At 35.6% G+C, this 12,937-nt stretch overlaps 1 protein-coding gene across 32 annotated transcripts in view; it reads left to right on the top strand.

Annotated features, from left to right (window-relative positions):
- MYCBP2 (MYC binding protein 2) overlaps positions 1 to 12,937 on the top strand; it is a 198,400-nt gene that overhangs the window by 130,366 nt on the left and 55,097 nt on the right. For 15 of the 32 annotated variants that reach the window (XM_065056127.1, XM_065056062.1, XM_065056297.1 and 12 more), the window contains 4 exons: positions 3,009 to 3,125; positions 3,886 to 4,026; positions 9,635 to 9,709; positions 11,830 to 12,054. The exons of 2 other annotated variants lie outside the window; for them this stretch is intronic. In XM_065056127.1, coding sequence (XP_064912199.1) covers positions 3,009 to 3,125; positions 3,886 to 4,026; positions 9,635 to 9,709; positions 11,830 to 12,054 — 558 coding nt within the window. The remainder of the gene's footprint in view (positions 1 to 3,008; positions 3,126 to 3,885; positions 4,027 to 9,634; positions 9,710 to 11,829; positions 12,055 to 12,937) is intronic. 15 more of the 32 variants (XM_065056205.1, XM_065056198.1, XM_065056264.1 and 12 more) reach the window with 9 other exon arrangements.

Below are 12,937 nucleotides of genomic sequence, written 5' to 3'. Positions count from 1 at the left end.
TTAGATGTGTATCAGTCAGAGACAGTCCAATACACCAACTCATGTTTAGCTGAGAAAAAGGGGTTAGTTGAGCTCTAAGCACTTCTTCCTCTTCTTTGGCAGCCCTGAATTTCAGATAGTTATAGCCAAAGGATGCTAACGGTGCATTCTCAGTGGTGATCTGTTCTCAAGTAGAAACACCAAAGTATTTTCATTGAGACAGTGGAACATCTCAGTTTTGTAGTCAAACCTTACTTGAATCACAAGGTGAAAATGGATACTGTATTATGGTTTTTGTATTGGGTGCTATATATTGATTTATTTATTATTTTTTTGTTCTCTGTTATTTGAAGTCAGATGAAAATCTGATTTTCCCATCCATTCAATTTGATAAAGGAGATTATCGATAGTGATCTGTATTCAGCCTCATTGGCTGTGAAACTTTGATTAATGTGCAGGAAACACTATTCCACATCCTATTGAGGGAAACATTATCTTTCAAGCTAGATAATTCAAGGTAGTTGGAACCAACTAGAAGAAAGCAATCCTAATTTAGCTGCATTAGAAGGGGCAAGACTGGTTCTAGAATGATTGGTCACTAACATGTTTTGACTGTTTCTACTCTCCTCATGTGACTGAACAAGTAGCTAGTAGCCATTGCAAAAAAAAACACCCCACCAAACCCAAGAGCTCTGGACAGAGGGTGGTTTTTTGCATCCTCTGATGTGTTAACCCTCTTGTTAAGGTTGCTTTATCCTGTACGTCGCACTTTTCTGTACTAAGAGGTGTACCTATTTTCAGATTCACCAAATAAGAAGGCACAATATCAAAGCTCTTGAGAACTGCTGTGCACTGTAAGGGAGATGTTATGGCTGGTGATGCCACATCTGGAGTACTGTGCCTGGTTCTAGGCTCCCCAGTTTAAGAAGGACAAGGAACCACTCGAGGGAGTCCAGTGAAGAGCTACAAAGATGATTGGGGATCTGGAGCATCTTTCTTATGAGGAGAGACTGAGAGAGCTGGGTCTGTTCAAGCTGGAGAAGAGAAGGCTGAGAGGGGATTTTATCAGTGCTTATAAATATCTTAAGGGTGGGTGTCAGGAAGATGGGACCAGACTCTTTTCCGTGGTGCCCAACAACAGGATGAGGGACAACAGGCACAGACTGAAGCACAGGAGGTTCCATCTAAACATGAGAAGAAACTTCTTTACTTTGGGGGTGCCAGGGCCTTGGAACAGGCTGCCCAGAGAGACTGTGGAGTCTCCTTCTCTGGAGACATTTAAAACCTGCCTGGACACATTCCTGTGTGATCTGCTCTGGGTGAACCTGCTTTAGCAGGTGGGTTGGACTAGATGATTTCCAGAGGTCCCTTCCAACTCCAACCATTCTGTTATTTTTATTATTATTAATTGCTGTGCATTTCTGCACTAGTCACTTCTGGTCAGGGTCTAGTTTGTGTATGCTCCATGGAAGAACTGACTCTGGGAGTGTTACAGGACAGTTACTGAACCATTGTGCCATCGAGAAATATTCCAAGCAAAGAGGAGCTGTATCAGAAAGAAGACTCAGACAATTAAGCTTTCTGTGATTGTCAGAAATGAGCATAAGATAATTTTTCATGTGTTTTTTAGTGTATTGTCTGTCAGTGGATCTGATCCCTAAACAGTTCATAGTTACAGCTTGAAGTTTTCTGTTAACTAGTTAGCTGCTGCAAAAGGGGAGAATGCTTTTTCCAGGCCTGTGTGTATCCACATCTTGAGTGTGAGTTCTTCCTCCTGTAAATTGAAGTTGTTAATCCAAGTTCTAGCAAAGTGATCTGAAGTAACATTTTGAGGGTTATGGTACAGGGATCCCTAATTCGCAAGGCTTTGTTTATAGACCTGTCTATGTTGGGAGTGCTGTCAGCAGTCATCCAGCCTTATATATTTACAAGGACCTTGGAAGTTTTAGTTTTGCCAGTTGAGGAAAATCTAAATCCTAGGAGTAACAGGATTGCTAGTAAGCAAAACCTTGCATATTTTGGAGTAAGTTGCATTTGAAATTCTTTACATGGTTCCGTGGTGATTTTTTTGGTTGTTTGACTTTTTAGTAGCCTTAAAATAAATAACATTCCTTAAAATGAATAATTTCTATAGGGAAAAAAAAATATCATGCACTTTGCTGTCACCTTTCATTACTTTTTCTTGAGTTTATTTTTTCCATATCGTTCTGTGCTTTATGTTAAGACCGTACTTCAGTTGGTACTTTTTTCAGTGTTATGTGTGGAGTTTGAATATATCCTTCCAAGAAAAGTATTTTATACCGCATGCATAGAATGTATGCGCTTCTTAAAATCCGAAACCAAATGGATGGCTTAATTTTGTTCTCTATGGGACAGGTGCCTGATAATGTGTTTGAACAGTGAAAAAAATGATAGTGAGTAAAAACTGTGAGACCTTGGGGGCTGTGGTGAATTAAACTATTAACAAGGAGCATCTGATCTAACCTTCCTGTGAAAAAGGGAGAAACTATTGAAATAGCTAGTTGAAAAAATAAAGAAGTGGAAAGATCTATTTTTTAAATGGATATTTAAACTCTTTAGCTAAAGAAAATATCCAAATTTTGGGAAAAAAGCTGACTAAGCAGAATGGCATGGTAGTGCAAATGAGAACTGGTAATCCCAGGTTGATTAGTTCCTGTAAATACTGACTTTGAAAAGGCAAAACCCCTGAAACTTGCAAGAATGAATAAAATGGGGTGTATGGGGGGGTTGCAGTTAAAAGAATTAGAAGTTTTTACTGAATATCATGTGGTATAACAGATGTTTCCAAGACTGAATCAATGCACTTTTTTGAACCTTAATATTTTATTGGTTATAGTAAAAAAAGTGGAATTATACACAGCAGCCATGGGAAACTAGCAACAAACTGTAACTCTGAGACTGCCATCTCGTCACTAGCATTTCAGAATCTGTTAAACCTATTTCTTTTTACTCTTTGAAAGCTCTGTTCCAATTTTTTCTTCCTTACTGTCTTCCTTTGCTTCTCTTAGGTTCGCAAATTTGTGGCCAAGGACAGTGCAGGGCTTCGTATCCGTAGCCACCCTTCCCTTCAAAGTGAGCAAATAGGCATAGTGAAAGTCAATGGATCCATCACTTTCATTGACGAGGTAATTAATTAGACATTTCTGTTGAAAATTGGGCTAAGATGTAAAGTTAATTCGTGCAAATAATGTTTTTTTTATGTTTAGATGTTGACATATACAACTTAAGAACATAAGACCTTAAGTAGCAAAAATCGAAATGTTTACTAACTTAGCTTTTCAAGCTGTCATTTCCTTTTAATTTACTTACTTGAAAACCTGTGTAACAAACTTTTTGAGACCGATAACGAGGAAATGAAATTCCTAGAATTCATTTCACAATAATATCTCTGAGGATTTAGCTGTTCATGACTTACTGTTTCAACACCACACAAATTCAGATGTAGGTGTCATTTTCATTACATCTTACACTTTTGAAAGATCACTAGTGTGTTAGACTGCTATGCATGTATTTTTCTTACAATATAACTTCATATACAAGGAATATCTTTGCAATTTACTAAGTTATATCAGAAGTGGAAAAATGGCAAGTGGGGAATTTATGTAGGCTTGGCTTGCTTTCCTCTTTTCTCTCAAAGCTACTCTTATTATCGTATGATCTGATTTAAATTTATCTTTGCACTTTGCCCTCTAAAAAGATATGCCTCCCATTGCTTTGAAATTCTGATTTTGTTGATATTCCTCTTTGCCTCTTCTTACATTCTGTCAGTGTAGTGAAGATGATGACTTCCTTGCTACTATTGTCTGTTTGAAGACTGTTAATCCTTACTCGCTACGGAACAGTTACAGGAGGGCACGGCTCGTTTTTGTTGCTTGTTTCCCATAGATCCATAATGATGATGGTGTTTGGCTGAGGCTGAATGATGAGACAATAAAGAAGTATGTTCCTAACATGAATGGTTACACCGAAGCCTGGTGTCTCTCTTTTAACCAACATCTTGGCAAGAGCCTTCTGGTACCTGTTGACGTAAGTAAAAGGTGCCTTTGAAAAATATCCAAAAGTACACTCTATCCTCATTACAAGACTTTCTTTAATTAAGGCTGCAAATGAGTACTGAGGTAAACAATGTTGTAATTACTAAATATTATATGTGTTTGCATTTTTGAGGGCTATTGTGTAATGAGGGTGGAGTGTAGAAAGGTGTGAGGCTTTTTATGTTGAAGCCTCCTCTCCTAGAAAAGAAACCAAAGTGCAAGGACTGCTATAACAAAAGTATAATCATATAAGATTGTCGTCTGCACCAGGTGTTTCTGATGCAAAATGTCATTGTCTGTAAAACGATCCACTGATGCTGTGATTTCAGAAGAGGCTTGCACCCTGCAGTGAATCAATGTAATTGAAGGATTTTTAAAAACTCAATGTTCTTCAGTCTCTGTTGGGTTTTGTGTGTATTTTTTGTGAGTGTTACACCTGAATCCTTCTTATCTATTTGTTTGCTAATCAAAGAATAGCAGAGCATCAAGACTGGATAAGTTTAATGGTTATCACCATCAGTACAATTCAATTGTTATACTTTTTCTGGAAACAAGATACAGTTTGGTTTTTAGTTTTGTTTAAAGAAAAAAAAAAAAAGACAGAAAAAATATATTAGTCAAACCCATGTTTCTTAAAAATGTTATGAAAATGCAGGCCTTTCTGGCTTGTCTGTTTTTCTGCATTCCTCAGCATGGACAGTACCTTGATTTCTTCAGGGCAAAATGTGAGAACCAGATCTGATTGCAGAAACAGCTATTTAGATTGGATTTGTCTTCTTACATGAGTGACCCGTTGCTGGAGTTGGAGACAGCTCACAAATATTTGGCCAAATTAAACACCTGCAGCCAGCAATGTCATCTTGTTTATTTTTTCAGTCATAAAAGAACTGAGATATTCCCAGTTCCAGTGAAACTGGGTTGTTTGGTAGGAGGCAAATCTGGCAGTTCAGAAATCCTCTGTTCTGACAAACAGCGCTGTATGATGTGACCAAATCTCCTTCCTGTTCAGCTTCTTGTCTGCAAATTATTTGTTGACAGAATTCTGTTTGGTGATTTCTTTCAGTAAAATTCTTATTTTTGGAATTACTTCAATATCTCATTTGGGATGTGAATTATTTTTGTGCTCAGCCATCGGTCACTCCAACACTGTGATGACAGGCATATTTATCTATTTTGTTGTAGAATACATGAAAACATGGAAAAAAAATATGCTTAAAATCTTGGTTGTGTTTTTTTTGCCGTAGAAATTAATATTCAGTAGAAAGTTACTATATTATATTTTCACAAGACATAATAATTGTATGCAGCAGTTGAATTTTACCTGTTCACCCATGATAAAAGCAAATTCGCCTTGACTAAGTAGTTAACTTCAGGAAATAGTGTTAAGTCTGGATGGGTATTATGTTAGATTTTTGTTTTGTTTCTTAGTTTAACTGTTTTCAATACTTTTTTGCTTGCCGAAGGGAACAGTTTTGATCTCAGCTGTCATGTACGTTAAGAACTTACTGGTTGGTTTATCTCAGATGGCTCTAGTACACACTTAGTTCTAGAGAATAACGTACACTCTGCTCCCTGGGAGAAACCTGAAAGGAAATGGCTGTCATAAATAACTAAATACTCAGTCTTGATAATGTAATCTTGATAGTTCAAATTTGAATACATAGGCTGGGTACAATGGAATGTGAAAAACAACATATATTTATCATACATTTCTCTCTCTGCCTCTGTGAAGTTCAGATAAAATATTATCTCTTTATTTTCATAAACAGTGCTGTGAATTAGTTTTGATCACATTTAGACTATTTGGAGCTGGTAGATATGCCTAGTTTTCTTTTAACTAACCGGTTACGTTACGTCTTCAATGACCCAAGGTAAAAGTCACATGCTTTCTTAGCTTCGAATTAGTAACCAGCCAACATAGCAAAAGTCTTACGAAAGCAACTATTATAACCATATAGCTCTGTATAATAAGTGTTTTGAGCAAGTTTCAAGTTGAACGATTCTTTGTGTCTCTTGTATTTTCAGATTTTTGAAAGGACTTAGCATGTCCTGAAAATACTTAATTTCATTATGGCCTTATTTAAGCATTAAAATTTGTTGGTTAGATTCATAATAATAATAAGAGGAAAAAGGAAAAAAAAAAAAATGTTCACTAATGTTTTTCTTAAAGGCCACAAAACAAAAGTCAAGGTTCAGTGGCTTACTTTTGAATGCCTTGGTCTTTACTGCATGCTATTTTAGTGTTACACATTACACAACTTGATTAAATTTGATAAACTCTATTGTAAGCTCCTGAATTTTGTAGCTCGTCTTAATTTTTTTTCCTGCTGAAGCCTGATGACATAAAGTGATACTGCTTTCTTCATAGAAAGTTTTGAAATAAAATCTCTTTTAAGGTGATAACTAAGTTGAGAGTATGCACAAATACGTCTTTTATCTGAATTGTCCAAGAACTGTATTTGTAAGTTGTGAGATCTGATCACTGCAGTCCTCTAGAGGTGAATGACTCATGAGGCAAAAGATGTTCCATTAAGTAATAAATGCCAAAGGTTCTGTAGATTAAATCGTGAAAATACTCCACATCTGCTCATCCTTTTGTATTGATTTAGATAACTGAATGAGCAGAATATAGTAAAATAATCTGTTTATATGCAAGATTTTTAGAATCCAAAGCTATTCTACCAGCACTGGTTTCAGAAGAAGGGAGCAGACTGGAAAAAGTCTCTTATGTGACTGAAAACACAAATGAGAAACCAAATGGCTGAATGAGTCATTGTATTCCCTGTTCAAATGAATGTCACATTACTTTTATTTGAATCAATTTTTATTCAACTCATGAGTGTGCAGACTTGGCAACTCTGATAACATTACCATGTCACATTTAAACATACAAGCTTTTTCTAATCATCCTTGAAGTCAATAAAATCTCTCAGTACCTTTTGTAAAATATACTTTGGGGATAATTTTTTTAAAGAGAGCTTGAATTTTCTATTTTATCACTGTATTAATAGAACAGTGAACAAAGAAAAATCAGAATATTTCAGCCTCTTGCCCTCCTTGCATATATACCATATTTACATTTTATGTTTCTCTGTAGACATTACGATATATTTTAACATAAACAAATGTTGAGTATCTTAGATCTCCTAAATATACTGTTTCTGTATATCTTGATCAAAGCTATAATATTTGAAGAGAAATGATCATAGGAAAGCAGAGATCCATTGTAGTTACAAAACTATTTGTTTGAGCTGTGGTCATTTATCTTCTTAAGAAAAACTGTATAGTCAAATCCTTTCATGAGGAGCTGCTATGTAGCCATTGATCTGAAATTGAGCTTCTGATCCACTGTAGGTAGTATGATCATGGGACTATCAATTTAATAGATGGTGATTTTGGAGAAGAGTATAAGTCTTAATAGGTTATGATTTTGGATAAGCTGATTCCTTCCTGGTTGTTCCTTTTCTTTCTGTCTTGTGACATGAGGAGCGGCTGAGGGAACTGGGGCTGTTTAGCCTGGAGAAAAGGAGGCTGAGGGGAGACCTTATCACTGTCTACAACTACCTGAAAGGAGGTTGTGGCATGGAGGGTGTTGGTCTCTTCTCCCAAGTAACAAGTGATAGGATGAGAGGAAGTGGCCTCAAGTTGCACCAGGAGAGGTTTAGATTGGATATTAGGAAAAAATTCTTCACGGAAAGGGTTGTCAGACATTGAACAGGCTGCCCAGGGCAGTGGTGGGAGTCACCATCCCTAGAGGTGTTTAAAAGATGTGTAGATGAGGTTCTTAGGGCAGTGCTACACATCTAATCTATTCATCTAAACTGACATATAGTGTGCTAACAGCCAGGAAGCTCCGAAGCTCCCAGAGCAAAGGAGAGCTTCTAGTTTGGTCTTCTCGGTGTTGCTAAGCCAGTATGGTCCCACTTCACTGCTGTTGGTTTCTCTTGCATGTTTTATACATACAGCTTTAAATATATAATGAGATATACTTAAATATTTTAGATATGGATAGTTCATGTTTCTCTGTGCAATAGATATCCATCACAAAATATGAGATATGCTGCAAAGTCATATAATTAGTCTGTTTAACTATACTGGATGCCAATGAAGTACACTCTTATTAAGCAAATGTAGGCTTTTTATAGTTGTCATAGTTTTACGTTGAATTGTAAAGCCTTTACTCTGCCAGTCTGCCTATCTAACACCCTCCTCACCTTCCTCAGGGCCCCAAAACATATATCACTAGTTCATTGGTACCTCTTTTAATTTTGGGTAGGGGTACTAAATTCTAAAGAAATGATGTTTGTCAGTTTACCTGTTTTTTGTCAAAATTGCAAATTGTTTGTATTGCTGAAGCTTGATGTAAGCCAAAGTTTTGTGAACTGTGTGTATCTAGATGATTTGCTTCTATCATGAGATAAAGCATGGGTTTACTTACTTTTAACACGTAAATATTTTTTCAAGGAATACAGAGGAGTCATGCCAAGGATATTATATGCTTGTTTCTGCTTAAAGAGATTAATTCTCTTTTCTTTAACTACTGATAAATTTTAATTTATCTGCTGTCCAGGGGCTTCATTTTGTTCCCCTATCAGGATGGGGATAGGAAATAAGATTTTGATACCTCTGTTCATATAGATGAAATGGTGGCCTTGCTGAAGGGATTCTGTCATAAATACTGATTATTAATGCTACTATCTATGTACTATTAATTCTTTCATTTGACAGGAACAGTAAAAAAAATATTTTAAAATTAGTAGAAACCAGTTAATGGAGAAAAGATGGCATTTTTTCATGTTTTGCAGTGTTTAAAAAATGTAACCCTAGCTGTTTTGTGAGAGGGAAAAATACACAGAACAGCAGCACTGATTTCTGGGGTACAGGCAATTGCTTATAAAATTAGTGAACTCTCTCTGGCAGCTCTATTTGATTTATGATGATTCATAATAAACAAGAAATGCATTGTATATTTTATAAAACTGATGAAATCTTAGCACTCCTTCTCCTTACAGCACTTTGAAATTTTTGGCTCTGGCAAAGGGTGCGATTTTGCTGTGCAAACTGGTGAAGTCATTCTGTGCAAGTGAATTGCTTTCAACAATAGCGAGCTTAGCCCTTCTCTGTCTTTTCAGTTCTGACTTGGTGACTAAAAGTCCATGTGCAGTTTTCCTGCAATAACTGAAATTATCTTTCAGAACAGCAGACTCCCTTGCTATAAAACTGTGGTTTGTGGTGAGACCAACTACTGTTTCATTGTAACAGCAATGTGGGATTTTTCTCTGCAGGAAGTCTCAAGCTTTATAAGAAATGTCTGGCTCTAAATTTCAGTAAATGGCATGACACACTACATCCATTTTGAGCTTTTGACATATTAAACTGTTTTTGTTTAATGGATGATTTGCCATGGGGAGCAATGCACTCAGGTGACTTGGTCAGGAAAACAAAACTTTCCCATTTGTAAAACATTCTACCAGTCAATTTACTTGTGGAGAAAGTTTGCATTATAGTACCTCGAGCTTCTTCCTCCGATGTTTCTTTGTTCCCATTTCCTTGTTGATATGTCTTTTTTTTTTTTTTTTTTTCTAAACTTTGTTGCTCAGAATGTCTTTAATGCTAGCCAAGGAGTAAGGGATTTGGACTTTTTTTCATGGACTTCCAAAGCTTTACCCCCCAAGGTGAGTTAAATGACAGGAACAGTCACACTGTATCTCATGTTTTCAGATTGTACCTTATGACTCAACTTCACATTAAGTATTCTTTGGCATCTGTTTTACTTTGAATTAGTTTTACAGATTTGCATACAATGCTGTGTCTCTCTTTCTTTAGGAAGAGAGGAGAAAAAAAAAAAACAAACAAACAGACTAGATAATTACATTTTCGTTAACTCATACATAGCACTCTTCTTTTTAACGAACCAAATTAGAATTTCAGAGATGTGGCCTAGTGACATAATAAAGGCTTTCATTCTCTTTTTGATGAAGAATGTACTCGTAAATTTTTTTCTGTTACTAGAGGGTACACAGTAAATTGCAACATCTAAGAAGATGATAGTTGTGTGGGTAAAGCCAAAATATTTAATTAATACTCAGCCTATTAATCTTTTAAAAATATATATATATAAAATTATAGGAACAGGTTATGTACAGTCAAGCAGTTTAAATTATCTACAGAAGTACCTGTTTAAATCTCTTTGCAGCCCTGTACTGATTTTGCAATTGAATTATTTTTTTATGAACTTTGTGATGAACATGACAGTGGTTTATATATTGTCTTAGAAATTTAAAAACTTTTTCAGTGAATCTTTTTCCCCAGAATAGTGAACTTCTTTATTGTAATATGAAGACCTAGATAGTGTTTAAACTGTCTTTAAATCATACAGATTTCTTTTTCCCTTGAACCAGTTTACCTCAGCTTCTGTTAACTTGCTGTGGAAGGTACCTATTTGCAGAACAAATTCATTTTTGTATAAAGGCTTTTCGAAAAGACTGTTGTATTATTCTGGGCCTAGTGCACAGATTTCAATAAGAAAAAGCTGAAAATATGATCATTCAAGAGACCAGAGGAAATTGCGTTAATTAAAAGGGAAATAACACAGTAGTAGAAGTTTGGTTTAAAACTGATAAAAGAAGATATTCTTTTACACAGCAGGAAGTGAACTCTTTGAAGGTGTTGTTACAGGAGATGGTGGAGGCAGAAAACATCAGCATATTCAGAAGAAGTTAAACAAATGTATAGAAATCATATTCATAAATTAAAGAAAATAGGATACACTCTTTAACATCCATAATAAAAAGATTTTAAATGCTGTTTGTATATGAGGGACAGACCACTAATAAAGACTTGTATGTTACTTCTAAATGGCATCTCCTGCTGCCATTTTGCTGAAGACAATATATTGGGCCAGGTGAACCACTGGCTTCATCCCACAGGATATTACTTAGTTCTTAACTTTCAGGTCTTCTTTTAAAAGCACCTGTGACTTGCATTATAAGCCTAATAAAGCTCACTCCTCCTTCTCACTTGCTTTTTTCTGATATAAATGTGCACTGCGTTACTTCTTGCCCTCGTATTTTCTGTACAATAGCCTAAGTTATGGCTGGCTGAAAATTCTATACTAATATTTCTCTTTCAGTAACTACCAATTTTTCTTGGTAGGAAACTCAAAAAGTGTTTTCTCATTTCAGATTTGGGTATATATTTCATCTGTAACTGCAACCAGGTGAAATAAATTTGCAGGCCGTTCGTATTGTCATAATGGAAGTAATAAATATGCATTAATGTTTATATGAGCGTTTAAGAATCTATGGTGTTGCTGTTACTCTTTGTCATAATTTTACCTCTAAACTAACAACACATTCTAAATGTGAAATGAAAAAAGAAATACATCATTTGGAAAGAGATAATATTCAAATTCCCTTTTACATAGCCCCAGGCTTTTTCACAAATTCTGCAGGAGGAATGAGTGTTTATCGTGATAAAAATGTCAGTATGAAACAAAGTTTAGTGACAGCGGTTAGAGTAAATAATACGTCTCTAGTTGTAGATATGAGATATTACTTTTATATAAATGGTTTCTGTTTATACTACTTTTGTTTCAAGACTGTTATGGTGCAATTTACTAGTAGTTAGTTGTTTATTCTTTGCACGCTAAAATTACCAATGTAACTAGTATCTCTTTTAGCTCTGAAATGTAGCTATTATAGCCTTGAAATAAGTATTTCTTATCTAAAGAGTTCAAAGGTATTATTAATAGGTTTTATTCTGTTCTGTTTTGCCTTTTTCTTGAATTTCTCAGGAATCTAGGTCTAATACTGATGATTTTTTCAAAGACCTAAATTCACACTGCCCACAGGAAGCAGTGATGCAAGAACACGATGCCCCGTTCCTTCGAGGTGGACCTGGAGTGTACAAGGTAGTGAAGACTGGCCCATCAGGTCACAACATCAGAAGCTGCCCAAACCTTAGAGGTATCCCAATTGGAATGTTAGTTCTGGGAAACAAAGTCAAGGCAGTGGGCGAGGTATGGATCCTTGTAGCTTTGGTTCATGTCTTCGTAGATACCGGTATATAACAGTAGTAAGCTCAACAAAAGAATCTGCCCCTGTACAGGTTTGCTTTTCCAACCCTCATGATAAACACTAACCTTTGAACTTGGTTTATATTATAAATACTAATGCAATTGTGTCTTTTGCCTTTTAGATGTGTGCATTGATTGGAATAATGTTAAAATTGTACTGCAGTTACAGTATGCTTGCTTGCTTATATATTTCTGTTACAGTGTTCCTTAAATGATGTTTCTTGTTTTACTTTTTTTGTCATATTCTTTGAGAGAACTTGGTTTCATTGAAAAAATGAATTAACGAATTAACGAATTCTCTTTCTCTGTATTGAGTGTATTCATTTGTTCAGTTGCTGAACTGTTGTTACTGTTCCCAATTGTCCAGCTGTGATATTTTTTGGTTAAGAAGGGCTTAAGGATGAAGTGTGTCATGCTATTTCCTAAATATATTGTCAGGAACAAAATGAGTACTTGTACAGACTTTTCATATAGAACTTGGTATTATAATTCTACTGTTGCAGCCAACAATAGAAAGGCGTATTTCAGTGAATACCTCCTTCAGGTTTTTATTTAGGCTTGTTTGGATGTTCTAAAGTTGTGGTGTTGGTGTTTTGCTTCTTCTGAACTTAAACGGGTCTAATATTTTGGAAATACTTCTAACCATGAGTGTGCCATAAATAGATTTGATCCTTCAATCTGCCTCAGCCTGTGGCCTTAATTTAAGAAACTTTTTTTTAACATTTGCTTTGCAATATAAAGATTGAAATGAGTGTGTTTTAAAATGAGTGTGTTTTTCAGATGCTATAATGAGTTGCTGAAGCAAGCTACTGAACCATCTGAAAAG

The sequence above is a fragment of the Columba livia genome, chromosome 1 (assembly GCF_036013475.1).
Source record: "Columba livia isolate bColLiv1 breed racing homer chromosome 1, bColLiv1.pat.W.v2, whole genome shotgun sequence".
Classification (NCBI taxonomy): Eukaryota; Metazoa; Chordata; class Aves; order Columbiformes; family Columbidae; genus Columba; species Columba livia.
This window is presented reverse-complemented; position numbering and strand designations above follow the sequence as displayed.